Source organism: Mus pahari, chromosome 14 (genome assembly GCF_900095145.1).
Source record: "Mus pahari chromosome 14, PAHARI_EIJ_v1.1, whole genome shotgun sequence".
In the NCBI taxonomy this organism is placed as follows: Eukaryota; Metazoa; Chordata; class Mammalia; order Rodentia; family Muridae; genus Mus; species Mus pahari.
In genome coordinates this window covers 25,608,915-25,636,886 of record NC_034603.1, presented here as the reverse complement: position 1 = coordinate 25,636,886, position 27,972 = coordinate 25,608,915, and the positions used below count along the sequence as shown (strand labels likewise).

Below are 27,972 nucleotides of genomic sequence, written 5' to 3'. Positions count from 1 at the left end.
AGTAAGTAACATCCCTCCACAGCCTCTGCATCAGCTCCTGCTTCCTGACCTGTCTGAGTTCCAGTCCTGACTTCCTTGGTGATGAACAGCAGTATGGAAGTGTAAGCTGAATAAACCCTTTCCTCCCCAACTTGCTTTTTGGTCATGATGTTTGTGCAGGAATAGAAACCCTAACTAAGACAATCCCCAACCATAAAATTATTTTCATTGCTATTTCATAACTGTAATTTTGCTATTGTTATGAATCTTAATGAAAAGATCTGTGCTTTCTGGAGGTCTTAGGCAACCCTTGTGAAGGGGGTCATTTGACCCGCAAAGGGGGTCACAAGCCACAGATTGAGAACAACTGACTTAAAGGGAGAAAGTTTTACTGTAGCTCACGCACAAATTGAGGGGATACTGTCCATTATGGCTGGGGTGGCACTGTGGAGGAGGCCAAAGCATTGGGAGCAGATGCAATGAGTTCTAGCCACATGCTCCCTTTAAGTCAGGCACACAGAAGCTCAGAGTAGACAGAAAGGAGGCGACAGGCTATAAAGCCCCAGGGGCTAGCACTGACCCATCTCTTCCAGCGAGGTTGTACTACTATTACTTCCTTCTTCCTTCTTCCTTCTTCCTTCTCCTTCTTTTCCCAAAGAAGCCCCAGTTTTATTACAGAGAACACACAAAGCTCTTTCCTTGCCAGGAAAACTCCTGTTCCCCGTCTCCACGGTGATCAATATATCTCTCCATTTCCTCTTCTGTCTGTACTTCCCATGTCGGTTAAGGTGTTCGTAGAAATAGCTGGCCCGTTTGTTAAAGAACGCTTCTCGAATGTCATCCTTGCGCAGGGGCCGTGCTGATCTTCTCTGTATTGTTCCGATTGTAGTCTATGTGCTGCCGGAGCGAGCGCAAAGCTCTACTTCTTAAAGGTTCCACAATCTCCCCAGATGGCACCACCAACTGGGGACCAAGTGTTTAAACAGGTGAGCCTGTGGAGACAGTTCTCATCCAAACCATCCAATCACAGCAGGGCCTGGCCTATCCTCAGCACCCTCTTGGTTTAACGCTCGCTTTCCTCTATGTGCTCCTCACTTAGTCAGCTCAAAGGAGTGACACTTGGAAGGATGCTGTGGTCAGAGTGGCCCAGCAGTCATGTTAACATGAACTGAGAGCGGGGCCATTCCATGTCCTCTCTCTGGGCTTCATGTCCTGAACAAGGAACTCAACGTCCTGCTCCACTGGGCTTCATTCCCCACTCATTACTCTTTTAGTGAAACACTGAAACAGTTTCAAGTTTGCTTTCAGAGTCCCGGGAAATGATTCAGTCAAATAAGAGCTTGCCGTATAAGTACAAGGACCTACGCTTGATCCTCAGCCTATGAGGGAAGCTGGGCACGGTGGTGCATGCTTTAAATTGCAGAGCCGGGGAAGCTGAGACAAGTGAAGACTGTGGCTCACTGGACAACCAACCAAGCTGAGTGGCAGGACACTTAGAGGCCCGGTACCAAAAACAAACAAACAAAAACACCAACATGCCAGGTGGATGGTTCCTGAGAGATGATGTGAAGGTTAGCTTTAACTGTAACTCGAGATGGTGACATGGCTCGGAGTGCTGGCAACAAAAATCTGACAACCTGAGTTTGGTCCCTGGGACCTACGTGGTAGAAGGAGAGAAGTAACCCCCACGAGTTGTCCTGTGCCCAAACTCATACCCATGAACATACATGCAAAAATAAAATATAATTAAAAAACGTTTAAATTGCTAGCAAGATACAACAGAGAAACCCCTGAGAAGAGATCTTCAATGAGGGACTGACTAGATTGGGTTAGCCTGTGGACATGTCTGTGGATTGTCTGACTCAAGTTAATTGATTGGGGAAGACCCCAGCCTACTATGGGTGGCACCATTCCCTAAGCAGAGGGGGTTCTTTACTGTCTAAGAGTGGGAAAAAAACTCACGCTGAGCACAAGTAATCAAACATGCACATATGTATTAATGGCCCTCTGCTCTTGACCATGGATGGATGTGATGTGACCAGATGTCTCAAGTTCTTGCCACTGTCACATCTCTGCAGTGATGGGCTGCCACCTGGAATTATGAACTCAAATAAACCCTTTTGCTCTTAAGAAGCTTTTTGTCAGGGTGTCTTACCACAGCAACATAAATGAAACTAAAACAAATGATATCTGCGACTATCCACCGGCTTCACACGCGCTCACGGAGAAGGCTTAAGTCGGCACAGGAAAACCAAGAGAAAATGCACAGCCGAATGCCCCTGCTGTGCACAGTTTTTAAAATGCAGACGGCTCACCGCCTCAGTGGAAGTGTCACATTCTGAAAATGCAGCTATTTTCCACTACAGAAACAATCCTTTCCCACACGCCAGAGCTCTTGATGTTTCAGATGCGATCTGGAGAGATCCACCCGATTCTTTTCTTTCCCAGGACATCATTTATATAATGCTTGATTCAAAAACCCTGGCTTTTGCTTTCTTAAAGATGCACAAAAACGTCCCATAAATACATCGATTCTTGCACCCTGTGTTTTTGCCAGACATTCCCTGAAGGTTTATAGATTTCTTTCATTACAAACTAATTGCTATTCCGGAAGTGCTTGAATAGCAACGGTTCTCTATGTTGAATATGAGGGAAAGTGCTCAGGACATCAGCTAAAGGAGAAGAGAGTCAGTGCGTGTGGTCACAGTGACACAAGGGGTGGACAGGAGGGCTTGCAAACCAGTGTGTGTTGTCACAGCGACAAGAGGAATAGATAGGAGGACCCGCAAGCCTGCGCACATCACAGCGACACCAAGCAACGGTAGATCTGGGGTTCTTAGAATTATGGAACCAATCTCAGGAGAGACCCAGTTCCATGCCAAATGTCATCTGACTTCTCTTAGAACCTGTGAGGGGGTGTGCTACCCCACAGCCTCTGTTCAGCCTCTGTTTCCCCATCTGTGAGACGGAAGCCTTACTGTGCAGAAGATACCCCGTGTCTGTCACCTCAGCATGTCAACACGCCAGGCAGCTCACAGTTAATCCAGAGACAATGGCACCGCGTATCCACCTACACACGTGCAGCTGAGCTCCTCGGGAAAGATACTGTTCAAAAGTAGGGAAGCGGTGCAACTGAGGCATGTGTAAACGCGGCACAGGAAGCCCAGCGGTGACATCTCCCAGGATGCTCCAGCAGTGCAGTCGCGGAGCACAGCTGGGGAGGAGCCACTGCAAGAGGAGCAGCCCAGGGCAGGCCCTGGGAGAGATGGGGGGTCCATCGACTCTGCTGTTACGGGTGGACAAGCTGGGGACTCTAAGAGTAGATGAAGCCTTGGAATAAGTGCATCAGCAACGTTGAGAAGACCGTTTGCCCAGGTGGAGGGTCACTTGCTCCCTCGGGCCACAAATGCCTTTGTGTTGTCTAGGGCTTCTCTGGCCTGAGGGTCGTAAAGCCAAGCAAGAAGGAGGTTTGGGATAGGAGACTGTGAAGAGGAGAGCAGGAGAGAGAGGACAAAGGCTCGCCCACCCCAAACCAGTCTCAGGTCTTCATAGTCGCTGCTGCCTTAAGTAGGGAATCATAAATACCACACTGCTTGAGAACTGCTTTCTGGGCAGCACCTCTTTGTAAGCACGGAGCTCAGAGAGCACAGAGCCAGGGTGGCTGAGGCCTACCTCGATCACTGAAGTCATCGACCAACACAATCTCTGCCACTAGCTCTGGGGGCGAGCGGTTGAGCACGCTGTGAACAGTGCGCAGCAGTGAGGACCAGCCCTCGTTGTGGAAGGGGATGATGATGCTGGTGCTGGGGAGCGTCTCCAGGTAGAGCTTGCTGTTACAGCTGGAGGGAGACACAGAGGAGAGAAGACACTGTTCAGGGTCACCTTCAGCTCTCACATGGTAGCAGGAACGCAGATGCAGCTTCAGGCTAAACGGGAGTGCCATGTCCTTTCCAGACATTAGTGTAGGAGAGAGGTGGAGAGAGACCTCAGCCACTGCAGGACTTTGTTCTCCTTGGTCCCATGGTGTCCTGCTTATGCTGCTAGCAGAGTTGGGCCTGTGTAAAAGACCCTCATCTTAGTATGAAGTCAGGTTCACGAGTATGCCTGCAAGCACACATGCACACACACATGCATAAACAGACACATGAATGAAGGAGTGCACAGCACACATGTGCAAGTGCACACACACATGTGCACACACACACACACAGACACACAGACACACACACACAGACACACACAAAGTGGCTGCTCCATCCCCTGCACCCTCCACTGAGAGACTTGTACTGATTCTAGATTTTAGTTCCTGACTCTGGTTCCTAGTAACTTTAGAAGTTTCCCCAGTGGGGTGTCTTTGCTGAAATGAAGTGACTTTTCTGGGCTCCAGGAGGGGATCTGGTCACCAGAATCATGATCAGAAGTTTAGATTGGGCCAGAGGAAGTTGGGTTTGCCTCCCCCACCCCACCCCAATTTGCATTCTAGCCCTAGGTTTATTCAACATAGTCTTTCCATTCTACACAAATACAAACACAACTTTATCGAAAAGGCTACAAAGTTATACAGCTCAAAAACAAATTTTATAGTAGTGACTGTACAATAAAAGCAAAAAGAGGCAATGTGTACATTGCCAAGGTTAACTTGTGACAGCATCACCATGAATGGCAGGTGACAATGTGGGTGGGGGTAGGTTTCATGAGAACTGGCTCACCAATGTTAGAAAGTAAGAGACACGGGAACAGAAAAGACAAGCATTTATGGAGGAATCCTTCACAGGTTTTTAACCCTAGAAGTTGAAGAGGGTTCCTGCAGGGGATGTGGTCAGGCCTAACAGAACAGCAGCTTGGTCCTTTCCAACAGCAAGGGTGACCAGGTTGTCTGACCGGTCCTAGGTCACCCGTGGAAAACAGTGTGCTGCCACACAGAGGCTTGCTTGTCCCAGCTTTTAATCCTAGCACTGGGTATGGGTTACAGAGCCAGTTCTAGGACAGTCATGGCAGACACTACAGAGAGATCCTGTCTCAAACAAAACAACAAACAAACAACTAAAAAGAGGGTTGGATATTTAGTTGGTGCTCAGATTTCCCTGGTCTTCCGTTCTCCAACAGCTGGCTGGTTTGAATGAAGATCAAACCAAGTCCATACCTTGTGGACATGTCACCTGAGTCTCTCGGATTGCCCTTATTTCCCTGATCACTGGTGTGCTGAAGACATCTGGTCACCTTTGTTCCAGGATTTGCAGTGGTTATTTGTATCTCTGAGCAGGACATCTCTGTCCCCTCCATTTGCTGCCTGTAAGCTGGCATAGAAGCGTCACTTAATCAAATAAGACACCCTTGCAACCTCTTCAGAGCAGGTCATGCTCGCGTGTTAGGGGTCACACTGACCACTATGGATTCCTCAGGATATCCTGTACACACACACACACACACACACACACACACAGACACACACGAAACATCATTTACAAATAGATAATTTTACTTAATTTCCAACCTAGAAGTCATCTATCTATCTGCCTACCTGCCTCTACCTGTCTGTCTGTCTATCTGTCTATCTATCTATCTTGTCTGATTGACCTGGCTGGCTATCTATCTATCTATCTATCTATCTATCTATCTATCTATCTATCTATCTTGTCTGATTGTCTAGCTAGAGATTGTAAAGTAATAGTGGGTAGAAGTGACAAAGGCAGATGTCTTGTCCTGATATGGTTTGTTGGGATGGGTTGGGGGGACGACACATAGACCTTTTATCCTTGAATATAATGTCAGTTTCTTTTTCCATCGGTGTCATTTACCAAGGAGTTCTTATATTTAGTCTGCTGGGCATCTGGCTCCAGCTGCCCACTGCTGAGGTTACAGGCGCGCAGCCATGCCCACCTTTTTACACAGGTGCTGGCTCAAGTCCTCACACTTCCATTGCCAGTGCTCTCACCGGACTGTGACATCTTCCCAGTCCATGTTAGGTTGTTAAAGAAGTGGGTGAGTCCAGTTCTGGGGAACTTGGCTTAAGGTTATTATGCAGAAGGAAAGTGAACTTATTTGCTTTATAATAAGCTCTGTTTTGCTTCAGGAGAGAAGGATGGGAGGAGGGAAGGGGAAGGGAAGAGAAGACGGCTGTTCTGCAGGAGTTGTCCCGCCTGGACCAGCAGCCTCAGTACCGAGAGCTTGTTAGAACATTAATCCTCTTTCCTATCCCAGACCATCTGCCTAAGAGCCTCTCAGGGCAGTTCCCAGCGGGTTTGTTTTTTTGCTTTTTGTTTTTTAAACAAATCTGGATAAGTCTAATGCCCACTCAAGTTCAAGGGCCACTGTGGTAAATATTCAAACTCTCAACACCACTGCAGAACGGTTTGCTGGGATCCCGAGGACAGTGCGGCGGGTGACTTGAGGATGCTGGGGGGGCGGTACAGGTAAGGAGGTGGGTGACATTACCAGCAGGCTAGGGGAGGAAGAGAGGAGTGGAAGGAGGAAGAGGTGGGAGAGGAAAAGAAGGGGTCTGAGCAGGTAGCTGGAGCTGCATGACGGGTCGGCACCTGTGGATCATTTCCTATCTAAGCTCCGAGTGATTCCTAGGGCAGGCCAGGTGGGCGTGTCATCCCTGCTTGAAGGAAGGCCTGAGAACTGAGGAAAGGGTGCAGCCACTTAAGAGTCCCACTGACAGGGCAGTCCACGGGGGACACCGCTGGGCTTGAAGCCCCGCCAGGAGAGAAGCATAGTCCTGTTTGTCACCTGTGTACTGGGGGACAGCTTGTGGGGGTGGGGCGCACCCCAGAAATGAGAAAGGAGCCCGAGGGAAGAGAGATGGGGCTCCTTAGCTATAAGCCGGCCCTCCAAGCCCTCACGATGACCCCCGTCCGTACACACTCACTATGTCGCTGGTGGTTTCTCGAGTCCCCCTCACGCCCCAACATAATGCCATCTCCTAAGAGGTGATGCTCAGATCCCCACGCCCCCAGCCTCCAGGTCCCATAAGACTATGGCTGAGGAACAGATCTGGTGAATTGCTCTCATGTGGTCCTGTCTGAGTTTCATTTCTGTGGCAATGATAAGATACCTTGACAAAAAGAAGCTTAGGAGGGAAGGGGGCTTAATTCTAGTCACAATTCCAGGGCACAGTCCACCATATAGGGGACTTAAACAGCTGTCATGCGACACCCACCGTCAGGAGCGGTGAGAACTGAAGGAAATGCGTGCCTTAGTGCTCAGCATGCTTTCTGTGACCACAGACCAGTGTTCAGTCTCTTTCCTAAGTGGGCACCCCCAGCCCTTCTCTCTGTCTGGGGATGAAACAGCTTTCTCTCTGATGGATGTGCCTGGCTGGAGCGGAAGGTGGTGGTGTGCCCCTGACCTCCCAGCCCTGAAAGCCCTGGTGCTGATGGGGTGGGAGAGGGGGAGGGTGCCTGCCTGGAGTCCAAGGCCAGCTCCAGCTATGCAGAAAGCTAGTGTCCAAACCAAACGAAACCCGGAAGGGCAGACAGCGGCTCACAGCTGGCTGGAGTCGGGAGCAGGAAGCTGTGTGGGAGAAAAGAGCCAGAGAATGAAGCCCGTCTCCATTCACAGATGCTTTGCTGAGAGCCAGCCACACATGCCTGCTCAAGACAGCCAGAGGAGCAAGGTTTACTAGCACTTAGTCAGGAGCCTCAGCCCTATGAGGCATCGCTAAGTAGATGTACATTTCTGACTTTCTTGCCCCTGAGTTCAGATGCAGGCAGTCTCAACCAGACCTTGGACTATGATTTTTTTTTTTTTTTTTTTAGACCTGTATGGTTCTACCTTCTCCAGACTTCTTTGTTCTGGTCATAAACAATTGTTTCTTGTTCTTTTCTTTTGTGAGACAGGGTGTTGCTAGCTATAGCCAAAAGCTGGCCTAAGACTCACGATGCTCCTCCAGCCTCTGCTAATGAGTGTGGTTCCTAAGGGACATCACGGCAGCGGGGGTAGGTGATAGATGACAGCTGCCACGAGAAAATGGACTTTACCCCAAGACACTTGTTTCATGAGAGGAGAGAAGACAAACAAAGCTGGAAAGAGTTATAGGTTCCAGAACATTCTGCCAAGGTGTCTCCAGAAGCAAAGGACTGGAAAGTACCACCAGTATGGCTCGCCTTTCTACAAGGGAGAGGACTATTCCTGAGGCATATCACACGGTTATGGAAGGTCGCTGACAAACATGAACATAACACATAAAATGAAAGAAGCTACTTATAGAACAAAGCACAACCACATTGTTGTCCAATCAAGGCAAACACTAAATTCACACATGTCTATATATATACTATGAGCAAAGACCAAATGGTTTTTTTGTGCACTGCTTGGGCAGAGCTGGGATCGGAGTGTGTGGGGATGGAGGACTGTTGGTCCCCCAACCTCCATCCCAAGCCAAATGTGCAGAAGAGAACTTGCCACAAGGAGGGCACTCTGATCTGTTCCTAAACTGAGCTTGTTACCATGCTTCCCCAATACCATCCTCGTGAGGAGAGAGGTGATGTTCTTTCATTCCGTTGCCATGATGAACAGCACAAAGACACAGGGAAAGGACAGGGTTTTATTTTAGTTAACGCTTCCAGGTCACAGTCCATCAACCAAGGGATGACTGAGCAGGAAATTTATGCACAAATCTTGGAGGAATGTTGCTTGCTGGCTAGCTCACAGGCTCATGCTTAGCTAGCTTTCTTATATAGCTCTGGACCACTTGCCTAGGGAATGGTGATGCCCACAGTGGGCTGGACCCTTTTATATCAATTATCAATCAAGGTCTGCCAACAGATCAACCTGATAAAGACAGATACTCAATAGAGAACCTCTTTTTGGGTGGTTCTAGACACCTTCACGTTTCCTTCGTTGTTCTTTTCCTTTAAACACTTTCAAGACCAACATCACTAAAAATTCTACTCATCTCTAACCAGTCCAACTGGATTTCAACTGCCTGTTCCTGGATAGTATGTATCATTTCCAACATGGAGTATGAAATGCAAGTGGAGCGTGTGTTGGCCATGCTTGATGGACTTTTCCAGCAAAACCTACTTGAAGTGCTAGTTCAAGGACCTTCAGCCATTAACAAGTAAACTCCTGCGATCCCTTCCTCCTCTCTGTGTGATGTGGGTTTCTTTTTGTTTGTTTGCTTTGTTTTTGTTTTTGAGACAGAGTTTCTCTGTGTAGCCCTGGTTATCCTGGAACTCACTCTGTAGACCAGGCTGGCCTTGAGCTCAGAAATCCGCCTGCCTCTGCCTCCCAATTGCTGGGATTAAAGGCATGCGCCACCACTGCCCAGCTGCAATGTGGGTTTCTATTTACATGAGGATGTGGTGGTAGAGCCTCACATGCTTTGATCTGCCTTTTTCTAGCTGTGTTGACTTTAGCCAAGAGCACCCCTAAGATTCAGTCCTGGTGATGGCAGTGGGAGACCTCCATAAAACCATGCCTAAGGGGCTGGAACTACACTGTAACTGAGAAGTGCCCAGAGCCCAGTACACCAACAAACAAATAAAAACACACGACAAATGGAAGCTTTTATTAAAGATGAATGCAGCATCTAATTCTAGAAGATTTAGAAAATGTCTCTGTTTGTAAGAACAATAAAACAACAATGAAAAGTCCAAACTCAGATATAGAGACCACCCCTCGGCTGGTGTGGCTGTGGGTGGATTTTAGGCAGCATGTGTTGTGGGTGATACATGCCTGTTTGAGTTTTAGCCGACAGGCAGCCATTTTTGCTCGTAAGCTATCAGTCTCCACAATTTTCAACCTAAAGCCCGAGCCTACTGAAATCTGGCTTTAAAAACTGAGAAGGGGAAAAAAAAAAGTCAATTGGAGAAATTTTATTGGCTGCCATTGTACTTCAAGGCTCATGAACCTTTAAATCTTGATATTGGGTCCAATGGATCAATAACTGCTATCTTAAAAACCACCCCACGGTTCAGAAGGAAATTGTCTGATTTTAGCTGATGTACTTCCCGAGAAAGTGGAAGTGCTACAGAGAAACCCGGACTTCCTTTCCCAGGGCACAGACATCCCCACCCACAAGGGCTCTCTGCCCATAGCTGCCTCTGTAACCAACTGTCATGTAGCGATGCCCACATCCCTGCCCGCAGCCAGAATTCTGCATCCCGGGTGCTTCTGGGGCACTCCATTTTAAAGGTGTCCATCAAGCCTACTTTACTCCATGAACCATGAGGAAAAGGATGGAGTCTGCTAGCCAGTACTGTGTCATCTAAGCCTGTCACCAGTCTGCAGGAGGTCTAACCAACTTCTCTGTATGGCAGCAGTGACGGTGGGTGTGGACTCCACAAGAAGCGGTGGAGGTGGTGGGTGGAGGCTCTTGCTGACCTCTGAATCCTGTGATCCCATCCCCTCAGCTGCTCTGTCGCTCACCTCCATGCAGTTCCCGGGCAGTCCCTGCTGCCTCCACCTTCACGGTGTCCTGAGTCCAGCCCTGACTCCTCTGCTGCTCCCAGCTAACACAAGTCACTCTCTCGTCTCCTCCTCTGCTGTCAGACTCTTAGCTTGGCCCCTTGCTCTCATCTGTGACTGCTGACATTTATTCATTCTTCATATGAATGTGTGTGCATGCATCTATGTGCATGCATCCGTGCATGTGCAGGTGGGCATATGTGTGTCACGCTGCACATGCACCCTAGGTGTCCACCTTTCCCTTCTGCCTTGTTTGAAATGGCGTCTTATTGCTGCAATCCGTGCCAAGTGAACTAACTGACCCACAAAGCTTCCAGAGACTCTCTTGTTCTCTCCTCTGTCTCCATCTTGCTGTGGGAGTGTTGAGATTGCAGACACATTCCACCAGGTCTTGCTTTAGCTCTCAGAATCTGAACTCAGGTCCTCATGTGCTTTAGCCCCTGAGACATCTTCCCAGCCTCCTTCCTGGGTCCCCGGAAGGTAGCTTTACAGATGCCTCCCAATTTGGAGAGGTTCAAGCCGCTATCTTCCTTTTCTTTGCCACAGATTCCAATTAACGTGCATTTTAGATGGATTGTAATTGTCTCAGACTTTCTAGACTTTTCACTTTTCAAAACCTTTATGTTTTCTTTTGGGCAGTTTGTTTTGATATGTCTTCAAGTTGGCTAACATTTTCCCCTGCAATAGCTAATCCATCATTAGCCTACGCAGATTTCATCTCAGACACAGTTGGTGTTAGAGCTGGAGTTTGGGAGCTAGAGAGATGGCTCACTTGCTGTTCTTGCAGAGAATTCAGCTCTAGTTCCCAGAACCCACTTGACAGCTCCTAACCATCTGTAACTGCAGTTCCAAGGGGTCTGATTTGCTCTTCTGCATTCTGAGGACACCTTATCTGTCACATACACATGGGGTATATACACATACATGCAAACGAAACACTCATAGGCATAAAACAAACAAACAAACAAACAAACAAACAAAGTAAATGTCTATTTCTAGAGTCTGAGTCTCTATATTGTCTATGTCTCTACCTAACTTTATAAACAGAACATAGTTGCAGTGTCCAGCTAAGGCCACATCTGTATCAGCTCCAGGAGGTTCTGGCTGGTGACCGGTCTCATTAACACAGGTCAGCTGCCCTGCTACTTTGCACTTGTACTGATTTTTGGCTGGCTATCAGTGTTTCCAGGTGAGTGTCTGTCTGTACATCTGCACCCTTGAACTTGGCATTATGTCTAGTTACTTGAAAACACTTCTATCGTTCCAATTTATAATTTATGATGATTTTCAAGACTGATCCAGAGGGCTAAAGAATTCCTACCAAGGTAAATAAACACAGCTTAACACTACACCTGCCTCCTCGTGGAGTTTCAATTATGAGCTTTCCCGGCCTGAGCGGTGGGAAGAGGCACAGTTATCAGAACCTGTGAGACTCAGACCCTTGGCACGCAGGGTAAGCTTTCTCTCTCTGCTCTGGGGATCTACCAGTCTCTGTCCCACCACCCCCGTGGCTAGCAGTTGAGGCATGTGCCATTATACCTGGCTTTTATGTGGGTCCTGGGGATCTGAGCTCAGCTCTTCCTACTTGTGCTGCAAGCACTTTATTAACTGGGCCCTCTCCCCAGACCACCTCATTCTATCAGCGCGTGTGACACGACTGTCGGAGGTTCCAAGTTTTACCTTCCTTTTCATTTGGACTCTGTAACCTGCTCGAGTTGTAGAGAGGCTCTGGAGAATCTGGCCTATTACAATAATCCATACAGTCTTTTGAGGAAATCCAGAGTATATCATAAATTAACCATGTTAACACAAAAGGAAAAACCAAGAAGGGGACATGGGAGTGGGGATGTGGTAGGCCAAAGGTTCCATTCGCATCTACTCCTTCCTGAAGTTCAATGATCGGGATGGAGCAGGTCGTGGCTGCGGCAGGCTGCTGACATTCCTCCCCATTGTGGTTAGCTCTGCACTGGCAAACTGACCTTCCAGAGGAGCCTTATGTCACCCACGGCAGTGGGTCCTGAAGAGCCTCTGTGTTTGGTTGCCAAGCAGCCCGGCTAGGTTCCCCAGCAAGTAGGGAAAGGGGGCCAGCCCACCAGCCAGCCCATGTTCACGCTCACTTGGCTGGAGGCACAGAGGGCAGACCCGCTCGGAGCCAGCTGGCCACCTCCCACATGCTTGCCCAGCAAGTTGGGGCCAAAGTGCCTAGCTCCTGTTCTCTGCGGGTGTGTCTCCAGGGCAGCTTCTGGTGAGAACAGAGGTGACTGGCATAAGCAAACAGCCCCTCTATCCTGCTCTTGGGGTGCTGCTGCCAAAAGTCAGTTTGAAGGCACGAAAGGAAAAGAGGAACCCCGGTTCCTTGCCTGAGAAGTTGTTTAAGCTAAAAGAAACCAAAGGCGCATGCTACACCTCAGGTCTAATTTACTCATGTGCTCCCACCGGGGAGAGAGGAGGGCTTCAAGGGATCTGTCTCTTCACCCCGGGGGAACTCAGCTTCCACACTTGGTGACTAGATAAGAAGCAGGTGCTAGACATACTCAACATTAGGAAGCAGGAGGCTAGCTGGGTGGACAGGCTGCTAACAGAGGTGCCAGACGTCTCCTGAGCTCAGACCCCTCCTCCCAAGCCGTGAACACATTTCAGGGAAATATTCTATTCAGGGAAATATGGACTATTCAGTTGAGGATTTACTTACTTTATAATCATATAAAAATACCCCTCATGTAATCTATTTCCTCCTTAAGTCAGGGTAGCACTTAGTGAGCTACCTGAGCCGGGCCTGACGACCAAAGCCTGTCATTCCTGCTATTGGGGAGGCTGAGGCAGGAGGACAGATAGTTGAAGGCCCGTACCAGGAGACTATTGAAAGTCGATGAGTCGCTAGGCTACTTTCAAAGAGCTCACGATGGTGGGAGGTTGGGACCACTGGAGTAGGATTTTTACAGTTACGACCACAGGTGCTCCTGGTGTCACGCACAGGTTTGGTCTGGCAATGCGCAGTGCCAGCTGATCTGAACCCAGAAATCTCAGTATGGCTGAACAACACTCTCGTATGTCAGCAGAAGATCCTAGACCATGAAACAGATAGTAAGCCCCACAGGAAAGCAGCCCGGGTTCCTCTTCTGTCTCCTCAGTGTAAGAGTTTGATGCAAAGGGTCTGGTCACGGGGGACAGCCTGTGTCTTCCAAGCGAGGCTTCCCGCCTGTGTGGTTTCCTATTCTACCCTCTGTCTGCATCAGAGTCACCTTTCAGGGCTTCTGAGGACACTGCTGGCTGATGGCCTCCAGCGCTTCGGGACAGTTAATCTGCATGGAGGCACAGGAGTGGGCTGGAGAGAACCCAGTGGGTGAAGTGATTGCTGAGCAAGCCAGACGACCTGGGTTTGAATTCCTAGAACCCACAGAAAAGCCAGACACGGGTGTGGACCGTCTGTCATCCCAGCACTCCACCAGTGAGATGGAAGGAGGGGGAACTTCTGGGGGATGGAACTTCTGGGGGCCGGCAGCAGCTAGCCTGCTGTCTACACGGTGAATAATGATCAGACCCTGTCTCCAACAAAGCTGAAGGCAAGGACCTACACTAGAGGCTGTTCTCTGACCTCCACATGTGTTGTGGCACACGTGCTCCTCACTCACTCTCGCAAGTGTGACAAATGCTTGTTTTAATGAACTCGCACAACCTAGAGCAATGGGCAAAATCCTTAGTTAGACAGCAGAAGATGAGAGACGTGACACTCACTTTGGGTGCCGGATATCGGGGAGAGAGCGATTCAGGGAGATTTTATCACTGACGTAGATGTTAAATCCATTTTCCCGGTACGCCTGGTCCACTCTCTCGGCATCGGTCATGGGGTAAGGCTTCCCCTGTTCTCCATGTCCTAGAGGCAGAGAGCAAATTCAGTGTTGCTGGTTTACCTGACATCTACAGGGGTCTCGACTGGGGGAAGAATGACAGGAGCTCAGAGAAAGCCTTACACCTGGGGCTGGAGAGATGGCTCAGTGGTTGGGGCACTGGCTGCTCTTGCAGAGAAACTCAGACTTGGGTCCTAGCACTCACATGGTGGGTCACAACCACCTGTAACTCAAGCTCCAGGGATCAGATGGCCTCTTATGGCCTCTAGAGGCATCGCACACCATGTGCTACACGGGCTTACATGCAGGCAAAACACTCATACACATAAAATAAAAACATCTAAAAAGTTAAAAAAAAAAAAAAAAAACAAAAAACAAACTTATACCTAGTCATGGGTCACATTAATTACAGCTGCATTATTGTGACCAAGGACCTGAGAAAAGCAACTTAATGGAGGAAGAGTTTTATTCCAGAGAGTTCTGTCCATTGTCACATGGCTCTGTGCTTCTGGGCCTGTTCTGAAGCAGAACTCGGTGGCAGGTGGTAGGAATGTGTGGAAGAGCCTGGTAGGCTCAGGGGGTGCAGGAAGCAGAAAGAGGGAGTATAGGAAGAGGCCAGAGTGATATTCGGTCCCAAGGACATCCCCCAAGCCCCAATGTTCTACTTTCTGCACAGAGGCCCTGCCCCCTACATTTTTGTCTCCTCCCAAACTGTCGTTGTATCATTTTCATCACTGTTGGGTCCCAAACCCTGCTGATGGTGTTCTGGGGGGGCTTCAAAATATCCAGCCACACCTTCTGGAAACCTCTCTCTCTCCCAAGAGCTTCTTTGGAAAGTGCTCTCACAAGAAGCCACGCCCTCTCCTTCCCTCTGCTACCCGGACACTGGAGACAACCTGACGACAGGCAAGCCCTATGGACTACTACTAGACTATATTATATACTAACTAAGCCTGCTGCCAGGCCGTGCAAGGAAACTTTGAGGATGGACACCATGCTTTGTCTTTTAAGACTGGCGACGTCCTCTTCAGGCCTTCCTCCCTAGACCATCTTCGACAGTAATAAATCATCTCTTCCCTTGAAGAGGCGCCCATCTTAGTGTCTTCCTCCTACACCCGTGTCTTCTCGTAGCTCATCTTCATCAGGTCAGAGCTCCAAAGATCCGCTTGTCTCTGGAGAGTCCCTCACAGACACACCCAGAGTGAGTTCTACTAACCTAAGCACATCTTTAAAAACCCAGGTGACCAAGATTTAAAAGAGTAAGTTTTCTTCTATTTTTTTTTTTTTAAAATCATGTGGGGTGGGGGGCTGGAGAGATGGATCAGCAGTAAAGAACACTTTCTCACAGAGGATCTGGGTTTAGGTACCAGTACCCATACTGCGGTTTATGGCAATCCATAACTCTGGTTCTAGGGCATCTCATGCCCTCTTCTGACCTCCTCAGGCACCAGGCACCAGGCACACAGGCCGTACCCATACACACACACAGGCAAAATATTGTATATATAAAATGAAAATAAATAAATTTAATTTTTACAAAAGTTTTGTGTGTGTGAGGGTATGTGCAGCTGTGAGTGCAGGTGCCTATGGAGGCCACAAGAGGGCATCATGTCCCCTGGAGCTGGAGCTGGAGCTGAAACTGCAAGGCAGCTGTAAACTGCCTGACATGGATTCTGGGACCAAACTTGTTATATTTGTAAGAGCAGCAAATGTTCTTACCTGCAAAGTCATCTCTCCAGCCCCCAACAATCAAGACGAACTTCACCCAAGCATCCCCCCAAATTGTGCAGCGGAGGTGAGCAGAGGGGGAGGGGTGCCAGCACTCATGTGGCCAGGGTCCTGTTTTATACTCCACAGATCTTTTCCCTGGAGTCCCCATAGCAACCCTGTAGACTGGACTTGAGAACCGTCACTCTGAAGGTATACTGAGACCCATAAAAGGTTACAGAACCAAGTTTGAGGGCCGGAGCCCATGCTCCTTGCACTCCCTCTGGAGCTAGATGACCCTGCCTGCTCAGTTCTCCGGGACAGGAGGCAGGTCTGCTTTCTCTGAGCCGATGAACCCTCAGCTACAATTGTCTTCTCTGATATCAACAGCAATCATGTCTGGGGGAGCCAAACGAGAGGCTACACAGTGATAACTTCCTGTGAGCTGTCAACCGCCAGATAAACCTGAGTCAATCTGATTATCATCATCTAAGTGAGGCAAATGTTCTGTGTCAATCAAAATTGCCACAAACAAGGTCTAGGATGTAGCTTAGTGGCAGTGTTTGCCTAGCACCTATGAGGTACTGGGTTGGGGCTGGATCCTCAGTCCAGCTGTAAATAAATAATAAGTGATTTCAAAAATGCCATGATGATAAGAGATGATTTGATTTCTCTCTAAAGTTGAGAGATAACTTAAGAGTCGTCATATATACTATGCCAGGTCTGCTTGGCAATTTCTGTTGCAAGGTCCAGATTCAGAGGACAAAGGGTTGGCAGTCTCTGTGCCATCCGGCTAAGAAGGGTCTCCAATGCTCCGACAGCATGTTCTCTGGGAGTCCCATGAGTTTCTGGAGTCTGAGAGTGGGCACAACCCTGGGAGAAGCATCTGGGGGGTCTGCAGGGCTGTGTTCAACAGTCAGCCACTCCAGCGGCTGCTAAGGGCCCAGCCGCCCTCTGGGTGTTGCAAAAACAAGGTCACCGAGGCAGCTCAGGTGCAGGGGGTGGACCTCGGCTCAGAATGAGGCTCCAGGAGACCCGCACAGCCATAGTCAGCCCCAAATGCTGAGCCAAGGATATGGGGCAAAGGCCAGCCAGCTGGACCTCAGGGCAGCATCCTGGCCATGGTGCGGCTTCTGTGTTCTCAACGGACAAGGTCTGTGATGGTGGAGGAGGCCTCTTGGTGTTGAAGACCCAGTGTGTACTTAGTGCTCCTTGGTCTCGTTAATCACTTTTTCCTGCTTTTCTTTCTTTCTTTCTTTTTCTTTTCTTTTTCTTTTTTTTTTTATAATTAGGCAACCTCATAAATTACTTAAAAATATTTACTCTTTAATACTCATGTATAATTTTATTTCAAACAAACAAGAAATCACACAGCCTTTTGCTTTTCCTAATCTCTCTGCTGCTCTTTCTTCCCTTGCCAGGCAGCCCGATTCGGATATTCGAATAATTCAGGCACAACCGTCTGGCCAGCTGTGTCTCTGCAGATGTTTCCTTTCTTAATTTAAAGGAGGGCCCTTCCAGTTTCACTTAGCATCCCTGGCACACAGAGCACCATGCGTCAGTCAGGGATGGGGATACCGTGGGCATCAGCTCTCTTCGGAGCTTTGGGGTGAGTTGGTTCTGTCATGAATAATTTAGAAAGGGACACCTTTAACCCAGATCACCACACACCGTGTCAGTCCCTCTTGCTGCTGTATCCACTTTCCACTCAAGCAAAGCGACATTATATCCATCTTCTCCCTCCACACCCTCGGAACAAGCCAGCTGGGTGAGGTCATCGGAGGCTCAGGAAGGGTGGAATTTAGTGGTGACCCCGCAGACTTGCGGGTGGCCTTGCAGCTGCTCTCCTGACCTTTGCCTGGACTCTACAGAGAAGATTCGCCTCTGTATAGGTATTTGTGCTGGCCCTTCCTCCATCTGCCAGCCACACAAGGATGGCGACTGAGCCCTATTAGCAAAGGATTCGGTAGTTGGTGAGGAACTGCCTCTGCCTTCCAGTTCTGGGTTCGAGTCTCAAGTTGGCCTTGCTCTCACCCTTGGTGATGACTGGCAGGTGGCAGCATCTCTCTGGGGTACAGATTCCCTCTTATTTAGCCGGCCATAAAGGCCTGATCAGGTTGCAGAGGGTGGAACTTTCTCTGAGATCAATCCCTGTCAATTTGAAACATTGCTCTTTCCTTTGGGAGGGGATTTGCTAGGATGGAGACACAGTCACATGACAGTGGATCTGGTGCTGACAGCCGAAGTCAGGTGGGTGAAAGGTAGGTATGGTTATTAGGAAAGACAAGACGATGGCAGGCAGGAAGTGAACAAGAGGAAGTGAACCCCTAACACACTCAGCACATGCGTACACACCCATGGCACACTTACACGATGCCCACACTCGGCCGTGCCCCTCCATACCTACGCGCTGTGCGTCCCTCTTGATAGCCTCCTTGTTATGCCAGTCCTTCAGCCTTTGCTCAGCTCCCAAGAAAAATGTCTTTTTTTGTCCACTGTGTAATTCCTTCAAAAAAAAAGAAAAAAAAAGAAAAAAAAGAAAAAAGAAAAAGAAACCGTGAAAAAGAAGAAAAAGGGAATATTGACGGTAACAATGGTCCAGAGGCTACACTGTTTAAGGAGAACACCATCGCCTACCCAGCCCTCAGCATCTTCCTGAGTGCCAGCCATGTGCCTGTTAGATGGGCTGAGGCCAGGGGGACACAGAAGCTCAGCACAACTCCTTGGAAACTCGCCACCCAGGAGAGGAAGGAACGACAGTCCTACTCATCCACAGGACAAAGTGCCCAGTGTGTTGCTGCCTAACGGGAAGGTACTGAGACAGCCCTGATAGGCAGAGCAAGCTACTTTCCACATTGAAGAAAGAAAACGAAGCGTGGCGGTGGGTCTTTGTAATCCGAACACTCGGGAGGTAGAGGCAGGAAGACCACCAGCTCTAGGCCAACGTGCCCTACACAGTGAGACACTGTCACAGGTCAAAACAAAACAAAAATAAGCAGAGGCTAAGGGGTGCAGTTCAATGGTGGAAGGCTTGCTTAGCATTCGTGAGGCCCTGGGTTCGGTCCTCAGCACTCCAAAGGAACAATCAGGAAATACATGATGTTGGTTTGAGTAACGTATTTATTTTTGAAGGATGTATTTAATTTTGATGTGTGTGTAGGTGTATATCTGTGGAGGCCAGAAGAGGGCATTGGAGCCCCTGCAGCTGGAGTTACCAGCAGTTGGGAGCTGCCAGACACAGGTGCTAGTCCTGAAGGTAGGTCCTCTGCAAGACCAGGGCACCGTCTTAACCACTAAGCCATTTCTCGAGCCCTGATACATTTCATAGAGCCCAATCCACCTTCTCAAAAACATTAGCATTTCGACATGCAGTCCATATAACACATAATTGCAGCATTTTACTCTCTTTTAGGACTAAGACTTTGATTTTTTTTTTTTTTTTTTGATTTATTTATTGTTATACATAAGTACACTGTAGCTGTCTTCAGACACACCAGAAGAGGGCGTCAGATCTCATTACAGGTGGTTGTGAACCACCATGTGGTTGCTGGGATTTGAACTCAGGACCTTCGGAAGGGCAGTCAGTGCTCTTACCCACTCAGCCATCTAGCCAGCCCCCTGGACTAAGACTTTGAACTCCTCCTGGCTTTATATCAATTCAAACCCCTTTCCAGTGCTCTGTAACTGCAGGTGGCTGACTGCTGGCTACAGCCAGGGCAGAGCCTCCGGAGAGTGTCAGGTGCTGGGATGATACACTCCTGCTTGCCCAGAGTCCTGGGGACTCAAAACCAGCTTCTCACACTTGCGTAGCAAGTGCTTGACCCACCGAGCTCCAAGCACGCAACTCTTAAGTAACTTTGATCAGGTAATATTATGTAAAGAAGCACCCCAAGACTTCAACCCAGAGGTTCCGTAACACTGCACACCCGGAGGTGTGTCTCTGAAAGCTGAGATCATTTTCTTTGTTTGCAGTCATCTTCTGATACTTTACCTCCTTCCCCCTACCCCAGCTTCAGGACCGTTCCCTTGCCACAGGCAATGAAGACAAAGAGAAGGAACACCTTGAGGATGTGTGCTAGCTGGAAAACCTGGCAGAAAGGACTGGAGATCCCTTTAGACAGCAAACTGCAAACGCATGTTGATGCACTCAGACTGACTGTGTCTGGGACCCACATGCTCTCAGTCAGCATTCCAAAGGAATCCATCATGGCCCCAACAGCCGCTCCCTCACTCATCCAAATGGAATTTTAATCTTTGTTTAATCACCGTTTAGTGTGTCTGGCACCCTTAGAGGAGAGGAGAGAACTGCGAAACAGAGCCAACCCCAATCTGCTGGAGAAGAAAGATTGGTCAGAGCACACACTCCAGTCCTGAGACTGCAGACATGGCTGGGCCCGTCCGCAGCAGTGTTTGAACCTCTGGCCCGGAAGAAAATGGAATGGGTTGTGGGCTTCAGCAGGGACTCAGGCTGCATTAGGGGTCCTGTCTTTGCTGCAGATGTTAGGGTGATTGTCTAGGCTCTCCAGAGGAGCTGGAGTGATTCTGCTTCCGGATCACATGCACTCTTTGATGCCAAACATTAAGTAATTATTCTAATATCCTTTGTGTGTGTGAGCACACACACACAGAATCACATAGACAGACAGCAGACAGACAGAAAGACACACACACACACACACACACACACACACACACACACACACAACCTGGTCAGGGTGGACCAGGTAGAACTCATTTAGCCAGATGAATGAAGTTGTTTTATATAAGGTGTGGTGGTGTGATGAGAATGACCCGCACAGGCTCACATGTTTGAATGCTTGGTCGCCACTTAGTGAAACTGTCTTGGAGGTGTGGACTAGTGTAGCCTTGTGGGAGGAGGTGTGTCAACTGGTGGTGGGCTTTGGGGTTTCAAAACTCCATGCCAGGCGCAGTGTCTCTCTGCCTACTGCCTGCAGATCAGGATGCAAAGTGCTCAGCTACTGCGTTGCTCCATTGCCACCTCTGTCTGCCTGCCACCATGGTGATCATGGGCACACCTTCTGAAACTGTAAGCAAGCCCTCCATTAAATGCTTTCTTCTATAAGGGTCGTCTTAGCCATGGTGTCTTTTCCCAGCAATAGAAGGGAATCTGGACAGTTGTAGGTTGAAATTCTCCATGAATTTTAAGGCCAAACACTGAGTAATTTTCATTCATCCACGTAACAAGGGATTACTGGAGGGAGAGGCAAAGTGTGAGGGGTAACCTCAAGGTCAACTTGACTGGACTTAGCATCACCCAGGAGACACACCTTTGAGAGTGTCTGAGACGGCATTAACCAGAGAGGTGTAACTGAGGGAGCAAATCCACCCTGAGTGTAGATGGTGGTACCACTCCTGTGGTCCAGGGTTCCACACCTGACAAAAAGGAGAATGAACGGAGTACCGTCTCTCTCTTCTTCCTGACTGTGGACCCAGTGCGACAATGTCTCACACTCAGCTCCTGCCACCATGCCACCCTTGACATGAGGGTATGTAACCTCCTTAAACCATTAACTAATATGAACCCTTCCTGGGGCTGGAGATATGGCTTAGGGGCTGAGAGCGTTGGCTGCCCTTCAAAAGGACTTGGGTTTTATTGCCAGAACCTACACAGTAGCTCACAGCATCTGTAACTCTAGTTCCAGGGGATCGGATGCTCTCTTCTGGCTGCCACAGGCACTAGGGAAGTACAAGGTACACTGACTACATGCAGATGAACGCCCACACACATCAAAAAAACAAAAACAAGCCGTCTTCCTTTTGTAAGTTGCTTTTGATGATGTTGTCATAGCAATGAGACAAGTAGTTAATACATATAGTTAAAGAAGACAGTCCGCGGTTTCAATAACTAGGATAAGGAAAGACACACATCACTATAGTGTATTGCCTTAAAGGTGGTACAGATAAAATCTCTAGGTATTGAGAAGAGGTTCCCGCCGGGATGACTGGGGAAGGATGCCTACAGAAGAGTCCTGGGGAGGGGTGTGGAAGAATGGGGAAGGGCTTGCTTGGGAGCAATGCGGAGGGGACTCTGGCTGGAGGGGATGCAAACGGAGACTAGAAGTGAGAGACAAGGGCAATGGCCTGACCTGGCAGGAATAAATAAGGTTCAGAGGGTAGACATGAGCCGAAGAGTAGGAGGAAGTCTAGGCCAGTGCTGCTTGGCAGGTGGGAGCCACAGGTCTCTCTGAGTGAGAAGTGAGACACAGCAGGGCTCAGGAATAAGTACTGAAGCCCACAAGCTTTTGATCAACCTCCTCCTCCTCCTCCTCTTCCTCCTCCTCTTCCTCCTTCTCTTCTTCCTCCTCCTCCTCTTCCTCCTCTGAGTAAATAGGGATGGAGTCCACTTCATTTTCCTCTAGAGGAAGTGTCTCCTCTTCAAAACTGAGGGCCACTCTTATTTTAGCCCCCCCTACACACACACACACACACACAAGGCTCAAGTGTGGTTAACTATGTCAGACTCAACCCGACCTGATGTTTTTGAGAAAATGTATATGGTGGGAATTTGTTCGTTTGTTTTTAACTTTAACCAGAACCAAATGGTATGAGAGCACACCTGACCCTAACCAGTACCATGCCCTGGAGAGTCTCAGGATCGAGTGCCAGGTGGGAACTGAGAAGCCAGCTTGGGCATGCTGCCCCAGGGCTCTCCATTTCGGGGTTCTTAGGATGCTCATCTAAGGGCTGCCTTTCTCCCCAAACTGTGAACCCCAGAAAAGCAGGTCTCATTCCCACTGACTACTGAATGCACAGATCTGCCTCCACTTTTTTTTTTTTTTACTGGATGGAAGGAAGGTCACACAGGGATTAGACAGGCACAGTCACAAGGACATAATACCATAAAGGGCTTAACTTTATCCTCTGATCAAATGGCTTCAGGTCAGTTTAATTGGGCTGCAAAATTCTAAAGAGTGAGGGCTCGCCTGACCCCGAAGTGATTTATGGAAGATGCTCAGGCTTTGAACTCTCACACTCACCTAACCATGGCCAGTCAGTGTCCCGTCTGTATTCCTAGCTCTGAGGCTGGCGCCAGAGGTTCTGCCTGACTCTCTCCTCTGGGGCTTCTTTCATTTTCATGGAAGTAGCAGACAGCTTAGCTCACAAGCACCCCCCCCCCCCACACACACACACATCCAGTCACACACCCTCCAAGCTTTTCAGTGAGAGAATAACTCCTATCTTGCTTGATTTGTTCCAATCTGGTCTTAACTGAGACGAGCATCTTCTGTTGAGAAGTCTTTGTCGAGGTGGCAGGGAGTCTGAGGGGGACCTGGAAGCCCCAGCTCTGTCATCCCTTCTTTCCACATTGATGAGGAGGGTCCACAGATAGGGTCCCGTGTCTGTCAAGGTCTTTACAATTTGGCCAGAGCATCCGTAGGAAAATGACCAGTTTGAAAAATGCTGAGGATGCACCAAACAGAAACGCGTCCGGAACTAGTGAGTTTAAAGTGTCACGGGAGTCGGGGATGGTGGTAAAAAGTTAATTTAATTTCTAAAAACCAGCAACGAAACATTGGGAACTGAACTATCATTTACAATAGTGCCAACATACCAAACACTTGACAAACTGAACAAAATAGTCAAGACACACATTGACAACTACAAGTGGGCGCCAGAGGAGATGAGCGATAGGCAAACCAGGCATCGGGAAAGACTTCATGTCAAGAGGTCGGTTCTCCCAGAGGTGGGAGGTGGAGGCAGGAGGATCATGAGATCCAGAGCAGCCTGAGATGCACATGAGACCCTGCCTCAAAGCTGAAACGATGCTGGTCCTTAAAGGGTTGGTCTATAGACGCAACGCAATCTTGGCAGAAACATGAAGGACTTAGGTAGTAGTCAAACAATGACACGCACAGACAGGACAAAGCTAAAGGACACATAGACATTTTTCAAAGCTTGGTCCATGGCTACAGTGGACAGGAGAATGTGGTCCTTGAGTGAGGACAAATGACTAATGAGGTCATGTTTAGAGCAAACATATGAACAACCCCCCCCCCAGAGTGCACACATCCATCCATGTACATATGCACACACACATACTCGATCATACAAGTACACACATGTAGACACACACCCATGCATGTATATACAAACTTATTGAACAAATTCTAGCAAAAAGGCTAAGGGAGTTGAATGGGACAACTTTTCAACAAAGGGTGCGGAAGGATTACATCTGACACACCAAAACCCAACACATTCTTCCAGCCTGGTGCTGCTTCCTGTAATCCCAGCACTTGGGAGGCTGAGGTGGGAGGACGGTGAGTTGAATGCAGGCTAGCACTGGCTACAGGAAGAATTGAATGCAGGCTAGCACTGGCTACAGGAAGAATGGGTCACAGTCAGACAGACAGACAGACTAGCAAAGCTCAACCCTAACTTTCAATGCACACAGAGGGTGACTGGGTCATGGAACCAAGCAGAAGAAAGAAGTAGGTTGGGGGGGGGGGTCACACCCTAGTGACTTGGGATTATTTAGGTACACCTTCCTTCCTTCCTTTGGGTTTTCCTGAGTGTATGTGAGTCCACATGTGTGTGGGCACACGGAGGTGAGTGTGCATGCAGGTGGAGGTCCAAGGATGGTGTCCGGAATCATCCCCCATAGCTCTTTCCCCTTCTTCACTGAAGCAGGGGCTCTCAATCAAACCCAGAGCTCACTGGCTAGTCTTAGGAGCCGACTTGTTCTGGGGATCTTCTATCTCTACGTTCCCAGGCTGGAATCACAGATGGGCTGCCACACCCACCTGACAAGACTCCAGCCCTCCTGCTGGGGGAAGGGGGTGGGGCACTAGGGAGAGAAGTGTTCTAACCACTGGGCAATCGCCCCAGTACATACGAAAGAAACTTTCTTTTTCTTTTTGTAATTCTCCTCCTTCTTCCTCCTCCTTTTCTTCTTCTTCCTCCTCTTCTTCTTTCTTTCTTTTCTTTTTCTCCCTATTATATAGCTGTCCTGGAACTTCCTATGTAGATCAGACTGACCTTGAATTCACAGAGATCCGCAGCCTCTGCCTCCTGAGTGCTGGGATTAGATGTGGGTCACTGCGGTCTATGTAAATGCTTCGTAAATAAGACAGCATCCATTTTGCTGAATTGGATGGAATTCATTACAACTATACCTTTTGCTCTTCAAGGCACAAGCTGTGGACTAGAATATATCTGCAAAGTGTAACTGATGAAGGACTTACATTCGGAGTGCACCAAGAACACTCAGAACCCCAGGTGTTGGTCATTAGGGACTGGGACTCAAACCTATCATAAAGCGTCACCTACTACTTAGCAAGGCAGTGCAACTGAACACACAGAAAACAAGTGTTGGCAGGATGTGAGCGGAGAAACCGGAGCCCGTGTGACCGCTGGTGGGAATGGCAGTGGGAACACAGCTACTCTGGACAAGGCTGGAGGTCTCTCAAAAGGCTAAACAGTGTTATCACATGACCCAGCGACCCCTCACCTAAAGGAATGGACAGGAGACACTCGGACCCACGCACTTGTGTTTCAGTGCAGCACTGGTCACGGACCACCCAAAGACACAGCTCACTGTAGTGTCCAGTGTAAATGAGGCGTGGCCCAGGCACACGGTAGAACACCAGCTCAACCCTAGAAGGGGCAGACGATCCACATAGACAGACCTTGGAAAGATATCAATGCTTAGTGAGATAAGCCAGACACAGAGGGTGTAGACAGTAAGGTTTTAATTCTGTAAGTTCCTAGAAGATAAAGCCAGTAAAAGAAAGAACAGCGGTATTACTGTGGAGTAGAGAGGGATGAGTGGTCTCTGGGGGAAAGGTAGGGAAACGGTGGCAACAGACAGCACTGGGAACGCATGTAGAGCCCAGAATTACATACTTGCCAAAGGATGGAACTAAAATGTTACGCTATCTCCCTCTTCTGCATCCTAGCTTTCAGCACTTACATACCTGGATGCCAACATGTATGTTAGCATGGTAAGGGCTCTTTGAAAACCGGGAAAGAGCTCAGCTGGTAAGGTGCTTGCAGGGCTGGAGAGATGGCTCAGCGGGTAAGAGCACACTGACTGCTCTTCCGGAGGTCCTGAGTTCAAATCCCAGCAACCACATGGTGGCTTTCACAACCATTTGTAATGAGATCGGATGCCCTCTTCTGGTGTGTCTGAAGACAGCTTTGCAAGTGGGGGAGTCCAGAAGCCACATTTAAAGCCACTGTGCCCTGAGCTTGTGATTCCAGCACTGGAAGGCACAAACAGGTGGATCCCCGGTACTGCCTAGCTGGCAAACCTACATCAGGTTCCCAGCCGGCGAGAGACAGACAATATAGACAACGCCTGAGGAATGACACTCACGGTTGTCCTCTGCCCTCCACACACATACACACCCCCCTTAATACACGCTCACCCACACATGCGTGCACACGCTAAATAAAGGCTGTCTGAAGTCCCACAGGAGGTTGCCTAGCTTTGTTTATTTAATACAGTCTCCCCTCTCCCACTCAACGCCCCAGCCTCCAAGAAGTGATTAATGTAACCAGGGAGGAAACTTGGGGACCTCATCTTTCTGCTAATAATTACGGGGTTCGTGAGGAAGAACCCAGCATGGCTCCTCCTCACACAACTCGCAGCTGGGTTTTTAATTCCGCTTTGCTTCTTCAAAGCATTTTGATGCTGAGCGTGGTGGCGCGTGCCTGTCAGTCATCCCAGGGAGGACGGTGAGCGTGGGGCCAGCCAGGGCTGTACATCGAGATTTTTATCTTAGAATGGCGAAACACAACAAAACCACCACCAGGGAAAAGTGTGTAGACACGAAACAGCTGCTGTACTCAATCTCAGTAACTTGGCGGGGGGATAATGAAGTTTATGGTAACAACTTCAGAAGCACCTATATCCATCCACCCATCAATCCACCCATTGATTCATCTTCAATCCATTGATCCATCCACACACACTGCTACCCCCTTCTCCCATGCCTTCCCTACCATGGACCACCCTCTTAAACTGTGAGCTCCAAATCAAACCTCCCTTAAGTTGCTGTATATCATGTATTCCATCACAGTAATGGAACAGGCATCTGTCCTAGGCCAGCAGACAGACGGCCAATTCCCAAAGAGACACAAGATCCTCCGGGGGGGGGAAGGGGGGGAGGAGCAGGGCTTCCTACTATATGTGGATGACCACAGATGCACATGGGAGCCCAAGGCTGGAAAAACTACCCACTGGCCTGTGGCCCTGTGAGCAAGATTCAGTGGCTGTGTGAAATCCCTGCCCAAGGGGATTAGTTTATAACAAAGCACACAGTCTCTGGGGACGGAGGGCAATAAAATGATCTAAGGGGTTCATACCAATTTGTCCCTTGCATTTTGGGGTGTCAAAATCCAAAGTATTTGAGCCTTGGCCTCCCAACTCTTCTCTGCTCCCCGAACAGTGTTTCTCTATGTAACAGCCTTGGCTGTCCTGGGACTCACTCTGTAGACCAAGATGACCTCAAATTCACAGAGATCCCCCTTCCTCTGTCTCCCGAGTGCTGGGATTAAAGGCACTTGCCACCACGTCCGGCTCAACTTATTTCTTGAATACCCAAATTATGTCTTCCCTGCATAGCCTGTTCAGAGCTCCTGTCCTCCACGAAGTCTCCTTCTGTGCAGCTGCATTTAAAAACAGATTCACTGGGCCCTGGATGCTCTATTCTTCTCTCTTTGCAAGTTAGGGCACAGTCTTAAGTTATGGCTGTTTGCATACATGTTGTTCCCTCCCACTGGACATACAGTGTTTTCAAACTGTCTGTGAAGAAGGGTGATTTGGTTTGAGTTTCTGAGTCATTGAGAACCAAAATCAAAGTCCTAAGTGTGAGCGAGCACCTTTCACAATCCTGGCTTCTAAGCATGGATGGGTCCTGTGCACAGGTATGCATGTGTGCCCATCTGTGTACACATTGGCGTGTGCACAGACACACACACACACACACAGATATACACAGACACAGAGATACACACAGACACACACAGACAAACACACACACACACACACACACACACACAC

The 27,972-nt window shown here is 48.8% G+C and overlaps 1 protein-coding gene and 1 pseudogene across 1 annotated transcript in view; both read right to left on the bottom strand.

Moving 5' to 3' along the window:
* The window catches only part of Galnt10 (polypeptide N-acetylgalactosaminyltransferase 10), a 144,189-nt gene that overhangs the window by 49,789 nt on the left and 66,428 nt on the right, over positions 1-27,972 (bottom strand). The window contains exons 2-4 of the mRNA XM_021211815.1: positions 18,351-18,453; positions 14,128-14,266; positions 3,652-3,818 (exon numbers count right to left, since the gene is read on the bottom strand). Of these exons, the coding sequence (XP_021067474.1) occupies positions 3,652-3,818; positions 14,128-14,266; positions 18,351-18,453 (409 nt within the window). The remainder of the gene's footprint in view (positions 1-3,651; positions 3,819-14,127; positions 14,267-18,350; positions 18,454-27,972) is intronic.
* On the bottom strand, positions 792-892 carry LOC115065486 (annotated as a pseudogene).